Source organism: Hydra viridissima, unplaced genomic scaffold, assembly GCF_058129835.1.
Source record: "Hydra viridissima isolate aposymbiotic clone 2 unplaced genomic scaffold, HvirCarnegie_v1 scaffold_1, whole genome shotgun sequence".
Classification (NCBI taxonomy): Eukaryota; Metazoa; Cnidaria; class Hydrozoa; order Anthoathecata; family Hydridae; genus Hydra; species Hydra viridissima.
This window is the reverse complement of record NW_028324300.1, coordinates 10,952,872-10,972,058: the sequence shown is the minus strand read 5'-3', so window position 1 is coordinate 10,972,058 and position 19,187 is coordinate 10,952,872. Positions and strand designations below refer to the sequence as shown.

Here is a 19,187-nt window from a genome sequence, read left to right as displayed (position 1 = left end):
TAAAAGTTTGTTCTAAAGTAATCCGTCACTGGATTGGACTTTATATTGTTAATTTCTTTTACCGTGGAGCAGATTGAATGCGTGTCTTTCTAAAACTTATTAAAATATTAGAGAATGTGTATTAGTGGTCTTTTCGCGGTATAAAATATTTCAATTTTTTGCGTATTTACATTGTGAGTGCTAGAACCTTTGTTAAGATATCTGGACTGTTCTTTAATTTATAGAAAATAAGAAATCTTAACAACATAAGTATGACATAACATAAGTATAAAATATTACAAGTAAGTTTAACAAATGAAATGATGTAGCATAAAGCAACAAACTATTTATTATATGTTATCAATCAGCGGCATAAGAGTAAAATATGCAAGAGTAATACGTTCCAAAGATGATGCATCTATTATCGTGGCGTATGACTCACACAAAAAGCATGGCAAACGAATTGCAAAACATGTATTGAAGCAATTACTTTTGGAATAAATGGTAGTTTTGCAGAAGTACTAATGTCAATCCAAAAGTTAACAGCCCCATTGCCTGAAAGTAAAAAATAAATTGTAAAATTTAAGTTTAATACAATTGAGAAAAACAAAACAAAATTTTTTAGTGACTTTCTCATACCCAACCGGAGTGAGAAAGTCACTAAAAAATATTTGACAAAATTGAAATTGCCAGAAGATTAAATTGTCAGAGCCATAATCTTTAATTTTATTCATAAAAGATTCAATTTTCATTATCGAGAGGATAGTTCCCGAAAGAGAGATATGCGGATATTTATTTGAATAAGCAACTTTTGAGGAGGAAAAAAGTTTACTTAAAACAAATATAACAAAAACAAATCTATTCGAACTTCAAGCACAAAAAACTTCCTCTCATGAAACAATTTTTTAAGCATTAGAAATACACTTCTGTGTTCAAACGCAGGCCTTGCAAATTCTACTTTGAAGCTGCCGCTTTTTAATGACTCATTTTAGCTTCCGGTATCAACAAAATGCAACATGATATAAGAAATAAAAGCTAAGATATGAAGAATTATAAGAGCATGTAAGATACGTTCAATGAGAATCTCATGCTGATGGGAGTGATGATTCCGCATAGATCTCAGGTTGAAGTGGTGGTGTACATTGAAATAATATTTAAGTTTGATACACTGATTTTATTTGTAAAGGACGCAGTTTCACTTTTTTTTCACAGATTGACTTTAATCTCTGATTATTAAACTTCAAAGTAGACGCAAATTTATTACGAAATTTTAACTCATTTATTATTTAGTGGATATCCTTCAGATTTACGATTAATTACGATATAGATATCGAAAGTATTTCACATCGCATTTATTAAAATCTTCAATAATGGCAACCAAAAGTTTATGCACAATGATACTCATCGTAATTGCGATAATAATAGGAATAGTAACGATGTATGACTTTAATATGAATTATTTAGTGAGCTATTTTATATAATTAAATATGAAAGCTTAAATATCTTGAATTTATTATTTACTAACAATGAGATATACTTAAGTAATCTTTCTGCAAAAAAAAAAACAAAAAAAACAACTTAACACTCGAAATTAACCTTTTAACATTCTTCTTAAACGCTATATATCAAAAATTTAATACAAAACATAATATTCCAAGAAATAATTCTAGGTTTTAATAGGGTTACTATATTGATATATGGAGTGACAGAGAACAATTTATAAAGAAGCCAATAATTGAATTGGCTGGATTTTAAACCATTTGAACCAATGAGAATAGTACAAACAAGTATAAAAATATTACCAACAAGTTTTGTTCGTAATTTTTCTGAAGGCCGAATAAAATAACTGATCTGTAAAAAAGACAAAGATCAGGGACAATAAATGATTGTTTTCTTTTACTATGTAAGCTTTATTTCTTTTTTTGTATCATTTAACATTTTTTTGATAAAATCCTGAACGCGAGATTTGCAACACTACACGTCTCTAACAACAGAAAGAGACGAGTCCAAGATAATACTAAGTTTTGGACTAGCCGAGAACCATCCAGTGACTAGTTTTAGAGTATGATAGTAGAGAGACTTAAGTGCCTACTAAAACAAAGTCCGATTCCTTTACTTTCGATTCGTCAACAAACTATGATCTTTGCTAAACTTAAAAGTTTAGGACTTTGAAACTCTATAAAAACTGGTCGGTTGGAACGCCATAAGAATTGGTCGTTTTAAACGCCATAAAAATTCATTGATAAATTTTGTAGAAATAGAATTGAAATATTTTTTCTGTGCATTTGAAAATCTTCTTACTTCTGTTGTGGATGTACTAGCAATAAGATTGGGTGTTAATGATGCTATTTTATTTTGAAGCCAGGAGTCAACTGACTCTTGATATCACTCTTGATTTAATTATCAAACGCTTTTTAATATTGACAAATACACAAATAAATTTTATTTCTTATAGGAAGCAAATTATAAAAACTCCACTTATATCTGTAAAAAAGTACAAACCTTACAACTGAGCAATTTTAGGATCAATATACGTAAGCCACTTAATGAATCGCCGAAGCCACTTAATGAACTTCCGTAAAACAGGGGTACCTTATGAAAATTGCCGTACCTGATACGATGTTTTCGTTATTTCGTTATAATTCCCACAAAATGACTGTACCGGGTGTATACGAGTGTCTAAGAGAATTGAAGCGCTTGAACGATCTTTGTATCTTTGTATATGCCTTGACTGATCGGTGCCGTGGGAAACGTTATTTTATGTTATCCATGTGTTATTTTATGTGATACTCGTGATTTTCTATTTAAATTTTTGAAGTTCATTTTTACCATAAGAAACAACAAAGTTAAACAACTTTTATCGTGATCAATTATCAGTGTAATTTACGATCAAATCTAAGAAACTTAGAAAGATAAAACGTTAATAGGAGGCTTAGTAGTTTTTCAGGAAAGTTGTCCACTTCTTAAATCCATAAAAATGTTTTCTCTTAATGATATGCTTCAATACACCATTTGTCCACCATTTGTACAATAATCTCGTACAAAAAATCGAGTGGTTGAAAAAAAAAAAAAAAAAAAAAGAAAAACTTTAGTTAACTAGCAACAGGTTGTGATATTTTCTTTTTATGGCTGGAGTCAAAACATCGGTACTTGATACCTCGAGCCGCTAATTCTTCTTTACTCTCATGTACAAGTGCACCATGTTCAAGCTGAATATCGCACATGTACTTCAAAGGTTTTCGGGCAACCTTAATGAATAAAAGCCAAGTGAGGCAAAAAGTTCAAAACTTAATCAAGCTAGATAAAATTTAGATAATGAAATATTACAATAAATATTACAACAAATAATAAAAACACAGATAATGAAATATTACAATAAATATTATTCTTATAGAAAATGTATTTTCAAATAAAAAAAACAAAAACTAAAATAAAAAAAAAAACAAAAAACAATTAACTAATTCAAGAGGAATAGAAATATGAATTGTGTTAGTCGAAGTAAAGTATCTAGCCTCAATCAAATATGTTACCTCGATCAACTCAGGTGTCTTTTCAAATTGTGCAATTGCAATGGCTACAGCTTCTAAAGTTGAAACGCTATCATTGTTGGGTTGAGTTCGAATTACAAATTGACTTTTCCATTTACCTGAAAGCATTACCTTAAAATACATTAAAAAAATTAACTAAAAATACAACTACAATAAAATTTAAGTTTTAATTGATAAGTCAAAAGACTTAATCAGTTCAACATTGTTTTTTAATGACATACAAAATCTTACTTTCTTCAGACTATGCAGTTTCGGAAAATTAAAGTAGATTCCTTTCGCTTCTTTCCATGTGCCATCAATAACAATTAAATTAATTTCTCCCAATCCATTTTCAACTTTATAGTCTTCTATTAAAATTGCTGGAAATGAAATTTTAACAAATATTAGTGAACTAGTTTTCAAGCTTAGGTGCCAATATAAGCATTGTTTACACATTGTTTTATACAATTAAAAAGATAGAAGAGAAGATAACATTGAATACAAAACTCATACTTCGTATAATTAAAAAATTTACAAGATGATATTTAAAAAAATAAGCAAATTAGAAAAAATAAACAGTAATCGACTGTGTCAATATCTAGTCAATTGTCTAACAAAGATGTTTTATGGCTTTATTGATGTTTATTGATGTTTATTGATGTTTATTGATGTTTATTGATGTTTATTAGGATGTACGTTTTATGGCTTTTTATTTTATTTTATTGATGTTTATTAGGATGTACTTTAAGTAAATTATTTGCATTATTTGCAAAAATTAGCCATCAAAACTGAATGAAAAAATATCTGATTGAAGTAAACCCAAAACTGATTAATTCTGCACCACATTGACAGCAGGCAAAATATTGAATAGTTATTAATTTCATGATCATTTTAAATTTTTTCATCTTAAACTCAGTACAAAATAATCATGAACTCACAGTTGGCTGAATACATTTTTCACATGATATTTAAACCATCAAAACAAAAAAAAAAGAAAAAAAAAAAAGAAGCAATTATATTAATAAAAGAATTGTGGCAGTTAGATTTATAGAATCCCAAAAGTCTATAGAAATTTTATAGGATTTATAAAGAACGTATTTGTCTGGGTGAGGCACATTACCATTGTTAATAAAAATTGTATTATGTACAATACCTGGTAACTAGGGCTGTTATCAAATAAATATTTAAGTAATCAAATAACTTTTTTTACTTGAAACTATTTAATAAATTTTTTAGTTGTTTAAATAATTCAAATATTTTTTTACCCTAATTTTCTATAACTGCATTTGGAAATGCAATGCATTTGCATGATTTTCTTTTAACTTTTAGTTAACTAGTTTTTTATTTACATTTTGTTCTTGCTTGTAGGGACATTTTGCCCAGCTTCAACACTTGCATTTATGGCTGTTTTGGCCAGCTTGATGCTAATAATAAGTAAACAAAAAAATTCAATTTCATTAAATGTTTTTTGAGACTTGGAAACATTTTTTGATTCATTCAATTGGTTCAATTATCAAGTGCAAGTATTGTTCATCAATGTTTCAATCAGCAGTAATAAGCTCAATGATTTTTCATTTTGAGAAGGTTGAAAATATTAAAATTGAAAAACTTGGGGAATTAAGGACTTAAGAGCTAGTTGGGAAAAGTAATGGTCAGATGTCAATTATGGCTTGTCTTAGAACCAAGATTGATCCACCGAGGTTGTTCTTGCAAGACTTATTGCAACAAATCTTACTCCAACTTTTTTTGCTAGAGAAAACTGTTCACTTTTCTCTAGCAAAAAAACTGTTGGGTAACACAAAAAACATAAAAATTCAATGTATTTGACATGAAATGAAAAAGATCCTCTTGGAATATTGTAAAAAAGTAAAATCCAATTTAATGGAAGACTTTAACAAGTTGAAAAAGCAAACAATAGTTTCCTTTATCCTTAATTGAATGGACATCAAAGAAAAATTGTCTGTAAGTTTGTTAAATTTCCATTTTTTAAGAGGACAAGTTCAGTCTTTGGGTATGTTAAGAATCAATGGCTTCATGCCAACAGAAAAAGGATTTGAAATGATTATTAAAAAGCTTAAAGACTTTAATCTAAATAATGATCACGATATTCTTCATCATGAACAACATTTAAAAGTTTTCTTCATTTTTTTATCACACTGGTACAGATAGTACCAGTGTGATAAAAAAATGAAGAAAACTTTTAAATGTTGTTCATCAACCTTGTTGATGTTCTTTTCCCAAAAAAACATTTAGAAGAATTTGAGATGGCCTAGAAAAAACTAATGAAGGTCATGATAAGGTTGAATAAGATTCTGATAATGACCAAAGTAAGAAATGGCAAGAAGATTTGGAGAACAATAATGTAATTGAATTAACAAAATTTCTAACAAAAAATGATATATTAACTGAATTGTCTGAAAAGAGCTTGGAAAACAATTATTAACAATATTTGAAATAAAGGCAAGGTTAAACACTTTAGTTAAAATACTTCCAAGATATCTTCAGATCAAAAATGTTTTAGATTCTATTATCAAAGATCTGTCTGTCAGTGAATTAATACTTACTGAATCAGAATTTGATCTCATCAAGGATTTAGTATCCACTGTTTAGAAGTAATTGAAGCTGGAGCTACTGCTTTTGGCAAAAGGGATGTTTTTATTTTGAAAAGCAAAAAGATTTTTGAATTTTTTTTTTTGAAATTAAAGGTAAAGAGAAGAATTGTTGATAAAGATTTTTATAATGCTGTGGCTGAAAAAATCAATGAAAGAAAAAACTCAAGAATTTATTGACTTGATAGATATTTAGATTATTCATTACTTAACTTAGAACATCTTTAAATGATAAAATAAATGACAGATTTCTTTTTAAGGTCATACTTAATTAGAAATTAATAGTTTGGCTGAATTAAATTAAATCTTGTTCTACATAAGATAAGTCCAAAATTTTTGAATTATTTATATTTACATTCTTAAAAAAGTAAAAGTTTAAACTTTGTGTCCTGGAAAGTAAGGATCAGGGGTTTTCCTATGAAACTAAGTTATAAATGAGGAAAATCACAGAGATCATGAATATAGGGAAAACTCAAATGATTCTTGATGCTGAATAAATTTGTATTGATAATATTGAATAATTTTATTGAAGGATAGCTATATTAGTGAAATCTGAACAAGCATGCTAAAAATTACTTTTCTAAATAATTTAATATATCTATTATATGCACACAACTTAGAGGTTCTTATATATGCACACAACTTATATATGCACACAACTTAGAGGTTAAATATAAACTTTTCAATTATTAAAGCTATTATTTTCTACTGTGCTGTTTCTCTTAATTAAAATAACAAACTATTTTCTTTTTTAAAAATCATTGTTTAAACTGCTTATATCTGAATTTCTTCAGTTGTAATATTTGTAGTATATTTTATCTGAAAATATTGATTATATAGATAATTATTTTAGGCTTATTTTCTCTTTGACAGTATTTAACCATTTTATTTCATTTTTAAAACTAATTCTTTCCTTATAGCCATAACAGCATCTACACTAAAACAATTTATTGTCACTTCTGTGTCAAAACCAGATATTGAGATTTTTATCCAACACTTGCTTCATGTTTCTTAAGAACCAAATTGTTTCTTATAATAAAGCAGGTTTTTTGCTACTATAAAAAAATACCATTACATTTATATATGATTAACCATAAACATTATCATAATTCAATATAACTATTAAAATGTATACCATCTTTGGAGGGAAATAACAAAATTGTATTTGGTTTGTTGAGAATATCATGAAGTTCAGGAAATTTACGTGGAGAAAACCGCTTTCCTCTATAAACAGTGCATTTATCTTTTGGAATACATTCTTGAAGTAAAGGGACTGTAGTCAACTGACGAAAATCTTGCTGTAACAAAAATGTACACATTTTAACAAAATATTTGCAGCCTTTAAGATTTTTAAATAAAAGTATTTTTTAAAAATTTAAAACACAGCGCACAATAAATATATGAATTGCATGAAGACCTTGAGCTTTTGACAGTATTATTTTCATAGCCTTTTGCCAGGCTCCTATGGTAATATTACTTAGTATGATTTATAATTTAAGATATTTTACTATAAATTTTGTCTTGGTAAAGATGGTTTAACAACACTAAACAAAATTTATTTCCAACTATGCTACTCAAGAAAGCTACATTATTGTAAAAGATTGCTCAGCTGCAGAAATTAGACAACTAAACTAATTTAGCATATGCAAAGAATTGCAAGCCTCATCCAGGTCAAATATATCACAAAAGACCATGGTCTTTTGTGAATCTAGGAAAAGACATGTGGGAAACAACACAAATGACACAGCCCTCCATAAGAGATCTACTGATAAAACTCCTTTTTAGAGAATGATGAAGTTTGCCTGTATTAGGTAACTGCATTGCCTAACTTTCTAATGACTCAAAACGTTACTGTCCTGTACAATCATCATACCTAAAATAAAATCCACTTATTGACAGACCCCAATTGCTGAATACTACTTAATTTCCATGAAATTTAACAATTTAAGAGAAAATACTCTTAAAGGAAAGTCTATCAATACCCAATAAAGTAATACCACTACTTCCAGTGTAACAAACAGACCACACAATTGGGGAGAGCACAACTGCCCACCAACCACCTAAACAGCCACCCTGAACCAGATCTTAGTACTTGTTGTGTTAATCCCTTCTTTATACAACAGATTTCATCCCACAGGACAATTATCTAACTTATAACATAGTTTTCTTTTTTTTCATACAAGTAAAGTACAGAAGCATGAGTTTATTATGTTTTCTTATCATAAGGAGACCTTTTTAACAGCAAAAATTCAAAAGATTTAAAAGTAGGCTCTTTGGAAACATTTTTGGTGGGAACCATGAGGTAGCTGTCTGATTTCTCTTATGATTAATCTAGCACTGTATATAAATGTTGATGGCTTAAAAGCTAAAGATATAGTTTAAGATCAAATTATTCTAAAAACACTATGGTATGTATATATAAACAACTTGTGATTAAACTAAAAATAATAAAAAACAACATAATTTTAAGTTTTAAAACATTTAAAGAAAAACAACAATTTCAAATCCATACAAAAGTTCTAAAAGTGAAAACTCTTCATAATATCAGTAACTTTTCTAGAAGAATAGACAGTACCATAATTCCATGTGAGCAGTTAAAGACAAGTATATCATAACAAAATATCTTGTAGTTACCTCTCTAGGGTGTTGCAGAATATAAATATTAGTAGAAATTGGAAAAGCATTATGAGGAAAAGCAGGACAAAGGCATACACGTAATGGACGACTATGAAAGAAAATTTGTAGATGAAATTATAGTTATTACCTTACATTAATAAAATCACACAAGGCATTTAAAAAAAGGATTGTAAAAAGTAGCCTACCAACATCTATTACAAAGAGTTCTTTTTGAAGCAGTTTTTTCTAATTCAGCAAAATGTTCAAAAGGAAAGTCTTCAATTGGGCTGTCATTCATTGGAAAATGTATATATTAAATCACCTTATTTGATATAATATTATTATATATGTAGAACATACATACGTACATACATACATACATACATACATACATACATACATACATACATACATACATACATACATACATACATACATACATACATACATACATACATACATACATACATACATATATATACATACATGTAAATGCAGAAAAATATGAGCAGCAAAAATATCATTTTATCAAAGATTCATATCAAAAGATAGATTTTTCAAATAATTAGATAGTTGTTTTTAATATTATCAAAATTTTATTTATTATTCAAAAATGAAACATCATAAAAGAAACCTCATCCTTGATACTTTTACTGTGATAAAAGAAAATCAGAAACACAGTTCTCCTATTATTCTAACAGAGTTTGATAGAAACATGCTCCTGTTAGCATTAGATGCGGAATAAGAACTTGTCTACAATGTTCCTCATGGCTATTGTTAACGATATTTAGCATATTTTCAACTCAAAATGTTTTTCCCTCTTTGGAGTGAAAAGATTGATTTGAAAATATTTAGAAGAAAATTCAATCTCATAAAAGATATAAATAAAATTTGATTTTTTAACATTTAAGTTACAAAATAAATCTTAATAAAAATATTCCTTTTTTAATTTCAGGAACCACCAATAAAACTAAATATCGGGGAGAGATGTCTGGAAATGATCTGATCCTACACTTTGACAGTAAGCTGGAAAAAGAAGATTTAAAAATGAAATTTTTTAGGGAAAGGATCACTATATCTGTTATAAGTCTTTATTTTTTACCAACGATGATAGCTAAAAGAGCAAGTTATTATTCAAGGCATCTTGGAATATTTTGAAAATACAAAAAACATAGTGTACCTGTATTACTAAATAGACCTGTTACAATACTCAATATAAGGTACTTATTGGAGTATGAAATCTTTCCTATAAATGATTAAAATCACATGCTAAAAACTTTGCTTTCTACTTAGGTAGAAAGCTCACTAAGAAAGTAAATGTAATAGAACTTATTAGTGTGCATTGCAGCTGTTGATAAAATTTACAGCGAGCAATTTAATTGATTTAAAACAAATTTTAGTAAAAACAAGGAGTTTAATATTTGATAAATGATTTGTGACTTTAAGTCACATCATTAAAAAATGATTCAAGCACAGAAATCATGAGGAGAAAAACGCGGTTAACTGAACGTTTTGAAAAAACTAAAATTAGCTACATGAAGTTTAGTAGGTGTCTGCGTCTCGGAATCGTTTTCTCGAAATGAACCGGGAAAAGTGTAACGAGACGACAAATTTCCCGGAAAAAAATAACGAGACTAAGGAAAAGATTTTCCCGGAATAAAGTTATAAATCGGGACATAATTTTTGTCTCGGAATTTAAAAACTGTGTCCCGGATAAATACGAATTACGAAACTTTACGAGACAGATGAATTAAATTAACTAGATATCTAACTCGCGCTTTCGCAGTGAAGAATTTTTTTTGCCAACCAAATTTGTCTTGCCAGCCAGAAAAGACGCACAGTGACTCAAAACAACAACAAAAAAACGGCATTAAACCTCTCACAACTTTTTTGTAAATATAGTACCTTTTTTTAAATAATATTAAATTAGAATGATCATTTATTTAAAAAGTAAAAACAGTTTTTTCATAAAACTTATATTTTATATTTTATGATTAAAAGTAGTTAAAAGTTTCAATATTATTTTCAAAGAAATCTAAAAAATGAGAGATTTTTATTTAGTAAAAATGGAGAATTTTTTAATCTAAATTAAAGTCTAAATTTACTTTTAAGTTAATCTTTTAACTTTATATATTTTTTGAAGAAATACTAATGTCAATGAACTAAGGGTCTGCGTCTCGTTATTTTTTAAAATCGAGACGAGACGAGACGATCCTAAAAGCTTTGTCGAAATCCGGGACGATACCGAGACGAGATGAGATGTGCCGGACAAAAAAGGAGCTTTACAATTTCCCGGAATTTACATCTTTTTAACGAGACATAACGAGACATAACGAGATATACTAGTTAATCTTTAATGTGAAATTTAAATAATGAATTTCTGACACAATTACCATTATTTATTTCAGCTGCTACTATTGATATTGTTATACCATCTACATAAACACAGCTTTATAAAAGTTAATGGTATAAAAATGGTAATAAAATAGCAACTGAAATCAGGGGGAAAAAAATATTTTTGGGATAGTATTTAACTTTTTCCACTAAAATATCGTGTAAGAAGTGGATAAATATATGTCCAAGGGCTAAGTTTCTGATCATTTAATATTGTTTACCGCCGAGGTCAGTATTCACTTCTAATGCAAGAGTTTGTTTTACACTCATATTTAAGGGAAAGATTTTATCCAAAGTGTCTTCAACTTTTTTGATCTATAAAACGTTTGACTTTTTTTAAAAAGTGTACTTTTTGCAGAGACTAACAAGAGAGCATGATGTTCAATACCTAGTTCTTTTATTTTTTCTCTTTTCCTTTGCTCTCTAAGGACCACCCATTGTTTATGGGGTTTTCCAGAACCAAAATGGCTACTTTTATTGGTCATAAGATTTTCTTGAAGCCATTGGTCTTCTTTTTCTATAAAAGAATCATAATTTCAACCACATTGTTTTAGTTTTTTTCTTCACTTTTGAAATAAATCTATCTAAAGCAGCATTAGTTTATGTTCTATTTGCTAATTTCTTCAGTTTTATTTGATTTCGTTAAGTAAATCCTTCCAAAATGGTAATTTATCCACTCCTAATTCACGTATATTCGGGATAAGATCTAACCTTTTTGTTGTTGTTGTTTTTAAAATCATTAATATATATCAGAAACATTTTTAAGTACTCTGTATCATTTTTCACTTTACACTATTTAACACTTTATGTTATAACTTCTTTGACAATTACCACACTACGTTCCCTATAATGTTTAAATAAATAATGTTACTTTTATATTATACAGGAAATATTGAAGTTGTTAAGTAATGCTATTTCAAATATCTAGCACCTCTTGAATAGTAAATCATTATTCAAATTAAAACATTTAAACAAATTTCTAAGTAGCATATGATGATAAAAATGTTTCTTGAAACTATATTTGATATGTTGAAACAAGTCATACAAGTAAAAAACTCAAATTCAAGATACAAGTAAAAAACTCAAATTCAAAAAATATATAAAGTTACAGGATTACCTTCAAAGTAAATATAGACTTTAACTTAAATTAAAAGTTCTCCATTTTTACTAAATAAAAATCTCTAATTTTTTAGATTTCTTTGAAAATAGTATTAAAATTTTTAACTTCTTTTAACCATAAAATGTAAAATATAAGTTTTATTAAAAAACTGTTTTTACTTTTTAAATAAATGATCATTCTAATTTAATATTATTTAAAAAAAGACACTATATTTACCAAAAAACTGTGAGGGTTTTAGTGCCATTTTTTTGCTGTTTTGAGTCACTGTGCGTCATTTCTGGCTGGCAAAACAAAATTGGTTGGCAAAAAATTTTCTTCACTGCGAAAGCGCGAGTAAGATATCTAGTTAATATTAAGGGTCTGCGCCTCGTTATTTTTTTCCAGGAAACTTCTCGTCTCGTTACGCTTTTCCCGGTTCATTTCAAGAAAACGATTCCGAGACGCAGACCCTTAGTTAATATAATTGATCTGTCTCGTAACGTTTTGTTATTATCCGGGACACAGTTTTTAAATTCCGAGACAAAAATTATGTCCCGATTTATAACTTTATTCCGGGATAATTGTTTCCTTTGTCTCGCTATTTTTTTCCGGGAAATTTCTCGTCTAGTTACGCGTTTCCCGATTCATTTCGAGAAAACGATTCCGAGACGCAGACCCTTACAATGAACCCATAAAAACCTTGCCTTCTGTCATTTTTAACAGTGGTTTATTATATCAAAATAAATAAAAATGACGGAAAACAAGGTTTTTATGGAGTCATTGACATTCGTATTTCTTAAATTTGAGTTTTTTACTTGAATGACTTGTTTCAACATATCAAATATAGTTTCAAGAAACATATTTTTATCATCATATGATAATTAGAAATTTGTTAAAATGTTTTAATTTGAATAATGATTTACTATTGAAGAAGTGGTAGATATTTGAAATAGCATTACTTAACAACTTCAGTATTTCCTGTAATATACAAGTAACATTATTTACTTAACATAGGGAACGTAATGTGATAATTGTCAAAGAAGTAATAACATAAAATGTTAAACAGTGTAAAGTGAAAAATGATATAAAGTACTCAAAAATGTTTCTGATATATATTAATGATTTTAAAAACAACAACAAAAAGATTAGATCTTATCCCGAATAAATGTGAATTAGGAGTGGATAAATTAAGATTTTGGAAGGATTTACTTAACGAAATCAAATAAAACTGAAGAAATCAGCAAAGAGAACATAAATTAATGCTACTTTAGATACTATAAAGAATTATGATTCTTTTATAGAAAAAAAATACCGATGGCTTCAAGAAAATGTTATGACCGATAAAAGTAACCATTTTGGTTCTGGAAAACCCCATAAACAATGGGTGGTCCTTGGAGAACAAAGAAAAAGAGAAAAGATAAAAGAACTAGGTATTGAACATCATGCTCTATTGTTAGTCTCTTCAAAATTACACTTTTTAAAAAAAGTCAAATGTTTTATAGATCAAAAAAGTTAAAGACACTTTGGATAACCTTTCCTTTAAATATGAGTGTAAAGTAAACTCTTGCGTTAGAAGTGAATACTGACCTCAGCGATAAACAGTATTAAATGATCAGAAAGTTAGCACTTGGACACATATTTATCCCCTTCTTACACGATATTTTAGTGGAAAAAGTTAAATACTATCCTAAAAATATTTTTTTCCCCCCTGATTTCAGTTGCTACCATTAACTTTTATAAAGCTGTGTTTATATAGATGGTATAACAATATCAATAAAAGCAGCTGAAATAAATAATGGTAATTGTGCCAGAAATTCATTATTTAAATTTCACATTAAGGATTAACTAGTATGTCTCGTTATGTCTCGTTATGCCCCGTTAAAAAGATGTAAATTCCGGGAAATTGTAAAGTTCCTATTTTGTCCGGGATATCTTGTCTTGTCTCGGTATCGTCCCGGATTTTGACTGAAAATTGAAAATTATCTCGATATTTATCGCTAGGGGGGAAAAAGCTTTCAGGATCGTCTCGAACAAAAAAATAACGAGACGCAGACGCTTAAAACGAACATCCTTTAAACGATTTTTAAAAGATGTTTGATTATTTTGGACAAATTAAGTACAACGCATATTTTTTATTAGTTCCTTGCGTCTTGTTAATTGAATGTTAAATGAGATATTAAATCTACTTCAAATATTAATCGATTTTTTTTTGTGGAAATTTTATTAAGACAAAGAGATTCCAAAAATAATTGTTTTTGGGTAAAAAGACTAGGAATCAACAGACAGTTGATGCTAAAGTTTAAAAAAAAAACAGCACTTACAATGTTCTACTTACTCTACCCAACTGAAGGTTGAAAGAAACAAAAGTTGTTTGTTCTTCTTTTTCTAAATTACTAAAGAATGTTTGATTACTGCTTACAATTATAGCATTCAAAGACTTGGTTGAGGCATTTCTGTCTGTGTAAATACAAGATAAAATTCAATACTTTGATAATATCAGGCAGTTCTATAATTTGGCAATAAGTTGACAATGTGGAAATGGAAACCCCACGCTTAATTCTTGAGCAAATTAGTCTGATGTCAACAGATGTCCCTGAATAAACATTTTCTTGGAATCTTCATCAATAGTTAGGAAAGAAGGAATGACTGTCCCCTTTTCAGTTCCTTTTTACCTCAGAACACGACTAAGTAAAAAAAAAACTTTCAAAATGAATGGGTAGAAAAATTAGCATTTATTGACCATAATGGAAAGTCTATTTGTAAAGTTACAACTGCAAACTACAAGTAATTTGTGTCAAAATTACGAAATAATTCATCCCCTTTTTTCATAACAATAGCCACTTAATTCAAAATTTTCAACAGACGAACTTGGCAGAGTGCAAACTGGCAACAATGACTCTTATCTTCCTTCTGTCACAAAGATGGTAGACCAAACGAAACTAATTTTTTAATGACTTGGATTATTGCTCTTGTCAAACTTCCGTATGAAGAAGTACAACACTCTTAATACTTAGGATACTGGCAATATAAACTGTATAAATTGACCGTTCAGATTTTCATGTCACGCTCTACATCGATTCCCAGAAAGCACACAACGTTGAAACAACGTTGAAATAACGTTGATCAAGGTCGATCATTTCATTATAGAAAAATTGCTTTATTATGGAAAAAGCTACTTGCTGGAGCAATTTTTGGTGCAATAGGTAATGCGATTGCTATTTTAGTAAAACCAAGAAAAGCAAAATACTAGTAACTTAATTTTCTAAAACGATTTTCAATCAGTAAAGTCTGGTAACTAAGTCATGAGGGTTGAGAGAGTCGTATTGGTGCAATTAGCAAAACTATTGAAAATAGCATGATGAATAGTTTAAAATTTGTACAGTATTTAGTTTAACTTTACTCTTATTAAAAAATTAATGTTTGAAATACGCTTGATGAAGTAATGAAGGTTTGAATTACCTCTTAACAAATTTGTAAGTATTGTGGCTGACATAGCACATACAATGATAAGGAAAAACCAAGGTCTCGTTGATCTTTTAAACAACTCTTCATTGTAAAAGGGCGTCAACTTACAAAAATTTAAGAAGTATTGTGGAACACCAAAATTTACAGTATTTAATCTAAATTTAATACAAGATAAACACACAAGAAAAAACAACATAAAAGTAGAAAATGAAACATAGTTTTCTAATTTGATTTTCCTCACAAACATTATGGAACATTTGCAAACTTTTTATTTGGCACGGAAAAAAAAAAAAAAAAATTTGTCACAAACTGTTATTAGTTTTGAAGATGAACTTCGGCTTTTTGTGATCTTAAAAAAAAAAGTATTTAATCATTTTTAAACGAGTAAAAGCAAATGTAAAATAAAACAATTTGTCTTACATAAATGCATAAACAAACATTGAGTTTTAAAGATAACGAAAAGCCTTATTAAATCTAACCTTTAACAGCAGCATTAGATTTAGCCCTTCTGACTTAAAGCTGTAGCTGTTGTTGAAAAACACATTTGGTAAAATTTGTTGGTATGACTGCAAAATTCATATTACGTTCATTGTGACTATTGCACACATTCAGCATGGTATTTGGAAATGTTTTATGGTGGAATTGGCAAAAAATGAAAAAACCAAACATTGAAACTACCATTAATCCTTAAATATTTAAGTTATTGGACTAAAATTTCATCCAGGCGATAGGGCGATGGGCTCATAGGTGATAGGGCGTGGGTTGCATTTTCACCAATAATTATTGATTTTTAAATAGCAGTTCTGATTTTAGAGTTGCTTTTTCTTTACCTCACAAAGAGAGTAGTTTTTCATTCATAACAAGCATGAATACTTGTGACGAGTGACAATTGGATGCGTATATTATTACCCCATATAGGTGACCTTCTCGGATCAGCAAATTAGCACTATTGGGATCAATGATAGCAGTGTTATCTTTGCATTCGTAGCTACAGAAACTTGCTAGATTGTGTCTTCATTTCATTTTTCCCCAAAAGCTATCTTTAATGCGAATCTCTCTTTACTACCAATTTTTACAACTTTTAATTTTAAACAGATGAATTTATAAATAAATAAAGTAATAGTCAATTTTCTCGTTAACTTGTTTTGAAATTTTTAGAGGAAAAAAAAAACAATCAGATCATGCTATGTGCCCAATTTCTTGCAAACGTTTCTTTCCGCATGTAAAATAAATCTTTATTACAAGTTTTTGAAATTCTCATTTAAATTTCCCACTTAACAAACTTGCCTCATAGTAGGACATCCTTGCAATCCAGTTACAAATCGGACATAATTGCAAAAAGTACAAGCCATACTTGTGAGTTTATCTTTCTTCTTCATTATTACAGTAGATTTTTTGGATACGTTGACCATGGAAGTTTTACTTTTTACACTAGAATTTCTTTTTAGAGCCTTTATTTCTTTAAAATTTATCGGAGAGTTGGTAGAAAGGGTGCTTACAGGTTGTTTTTTATCTTTGATCAAAACCTTTACACTATCGGCTTGATCCCGAATTGTATGCTTCGCCCAACGTACATTAATTTTATTAGTAACCAATCCATCTATCATCGTAACATCTTGTAGGCGGAGATGCTCAACAAAATACAAATCGTGGGTTCCTGGTAAACCTATAAACTGTTTTGCGTAGGCACACAATAGCAATGAAATAATGTGAGCGTAATCTGTCGGATATAAATTAGATCCATCATGGTTCTTGTTAATAAATTCATCCGCAAATATTAAAGTAAAACCTTTATTGCGCAATATATTGAAAACTTCTCGATAACTTGAATTGCAAACAATAAAAATGTTGTTTGAAATGTTCATTAAATTAAGTCGATCAGCTTCATTCGATATGAACAATGAAACGCCATCTTTTATTTCACCTTCGGCTAGTATCGCAGAAAACCCTGTATCTAAAAGGTTGACAAATTGTTTGACCTTTTGCGTCAAAGTGCTCGAAAATCTAATATAAAACAGTAAAATCTCTTGAGCTTTTTTTGTGCGTTGTTGGTCGAAAAACCGAATTTGAGAGGTGTCCAAAGTATCTCCCTGGAAAAAAATAAGATCTTCTGTACGTTTAACAAGTTCTGTAATAATCCCCCGATACAATGGTTTCGTCCTTAATGGTGGTCCCCATCGATTTAAATACTCTTTCGTTCCTTGACAAACATATTCATCTTTGCCAAGGTTAAGTTTCAACTTTAACGGATAAAAGTATTGTTGTTTTAATACGCGCCATATTTGTATATTTTCCACAGATGGAATGTAGTCAACCCAAAAACCGAGGTGAGGATCATGGCAAACATTATAACGCGTTAAAGTAGACGCGAAATCTTCTTTGAGGGGCTTTAGTTTTATTTGGGATGATAGTAAATCAAAATCAATAATTTCTGACATTGATATATCGTTTAATAGAGAAGTGGAAGTATTATTTCGAAAATATAACTTATGAATAAAAGTCTCATTGTTATCGAAATTCGAATTCGCTGTATTGTTACCTATTGTAACTTCTTTATTATGATACGAAGTAAGGTAATTGTCTGGCATTTGAAACTTTAGTTTTGGAACAAGCAAGGTTCTACCCAAAAGGTATGCAAAAACTGCAGCGTTTTCAAATATAGTTATTTGCTTGGTGAGAGGACCTTTTACGCGCTCATAAGTAATAAATTTTTCTTTATTACTTGTATCTGGGAAAAAAAAACCATCTTCTTCAATTTGGAATCTCCACGGTATTGGATATTGCGGTGTCGGTGAAGCTGTCGGACCTTTTAAACTTTGTGGCAACTTTTCGACATTTTTTTCTTTTAACTCAAGATTAATAAAACCAACGTTATATAACTTTAACACCACAAAAAGAATTATCATTAAGATCAACGCAAGATTTATGATTAGTGCGCTTCTTTTTATGTGCATTTTACAACCCCCCATCATTGAGTTACACAATAAAAACCAAAGTTCTGTTTATCGGATTTTCAGAATATTCCAAACGAGTTCAAGAGAAAAAAACAGACTTTACGGATGAAAAGATCATTTCATGCTGATTTTAGTTTTTTAAATCGACAACAAAAAAAAAAAGAAAAGAAAAACTTCAGCATCGTTTTACAAAAAGATCTCGAGCTTGACGTATTTGAGCAAACTTTAGTTTAGGAAAACTGTTTAATTTATCGTTTATATCCAGTTTAGACGACAACTACTCGTTTTATTTGAATTTTTCTGCAAGAGAGTTTGATTTGTTCCAAATTTCACAATAAAAAGTAAAAAAAGTGTTAAAAAATTTAAGTTTGAGAAAACAAAATTAAAAAAACGAATATACAGTAAGATCACAACTAAGTCTTACATTCATCCATTGCTCATCATAACATGTAAGAAAAAGAGAGAAAATTATAGAAAGTTTTCTTAAATTGTAATGAGATGAAGCTTTTGTTAAATAAAAATTTTGATGAAAATTCTTCAGGAA

At 28.9% G+C, this 19,187-nt stretch overlaps 2 protein-coding genes across 7 annotated transcripts; both read right to left on the bottom strand.

The window, feature by feature from the left end:
- Positions 1 to 237: 237 nt before the first annotated feature.
- LOC145188102 (tRNA-uridine aminocarboxypropyltransferase 2-like) lies at positions 238 to 10,307 on the bottom strand. Of its 5 annotated transcripts, XR_016455092.1 has the most exons (7): positions 8,938 to 10,286; positions 8,750 to 8,840; positions 7,251 to 7,413; positions 3,759 to 3,886; positions 3,510 to 3,638; positions 2,482 to 3,227; positions 238 to 534 (listed from the first exon to the last, which is right to left on the bottom strand). XR_016455092.1 is itself a non-coding variant. In XM_080064665.2 (6 exons), the coding sequence occupies exons 1-6, from the start codon at positions 9,027 to 9,029 to the stop codon at positions 3,072 to 3,074; spliced, it is 759 nt and encodes a 252-aa protein (XP_079920791.2). In that variant the 5' UTR covers positions 9,030 to 10,286; the 3' UTR covers positions 1,558 to 3,071. The 5 variants fall into 5 exon arrangements, 2 of the variants coding, with proteins under 2 accessions (XP_079920791.2, XP_079920792.2); XR_016455136.1 differs by lacking the exon at positions 8,750 to 8,840 and having other exon boundaries at positions 8,938 to 10,253; XR_016455148.1 differs by lacking the exon at positions 238 to 534 and having other exon boundaries at positions 1,558 to 3,227; positions 3,510 to 3,625; positions 8,938 to 10,307.
- A 5,451-nt stretch (positions 10,308 to 15,758) lies between these two features.
- On the bottom strand, positions 15,759 to 18,753 carry LOC145188143 (uncharacterized). Of its 2 annotated transcripts, XR_016455064.1 has the most exons (3): positions 16,169 to 18,746; positions 16,000 to 16,038; positions 15,759 to 15,844 (listed from the first exon to the last, which is right to left on the bottom strand). XR_016455064.1 is itself a non-coding variant. In XM_080064711.2 (1 exon), exon 1 carries the CDS (start codon positions 18,659 to 18,661, stop codon positions 16,964 to 16,966), a length of 1,698 nt encoding a protein of 565 aa, XP_079920837.2. In that variant the 5' UTR covers positions 18,662 to 18,753; the 3' UTR covers positions 16,818 to 16,963. The 2 variants fall into 2 exon arrangements, 1 of the variants encoding a protein (XP_079920837.2); XM_080064711.2 differs by lacking the exons at positions 15,759 to 15,844; positions 16,000 to 16,038 and having other exon boundaries at positions 16,818 to 18,753.
- Between the last annotated feature and the right edge of the window lie 434 nt (positions 18,754 to 19,187).

Bases quoted from the DNA above. Each gene is read 5' to 3' on its own strand.
- LOC145188102 (XM_080064665.2), bottom strand. From the start codon at position 9,029: ATGAATGACAGCCCAATTGAAGACTTTCCTTTTGAACATTTTGCTGAA. The intron at 3,887-7,250 runs GTATACATTTTA...TTTCATTTCCAG, and splicing joins GTTATTTCCCTCCAAAGATG to CAATTTTAATAGAAGACTAT. The intron at 3,228-3,509 runs GTAACATATTTG...TTATTCATTAAG, and splicing joins AGACACCTGAGTTGATCGAG to GTTGCCCGAAAACCTTTGAA.
- LOC145188143 (XM_080064711.2), bottom strand. From the start codon at position 18,661: ATGATGGGGGGTTGTAAAATGCACATAAAAAGAAGCGCACTAATCATA.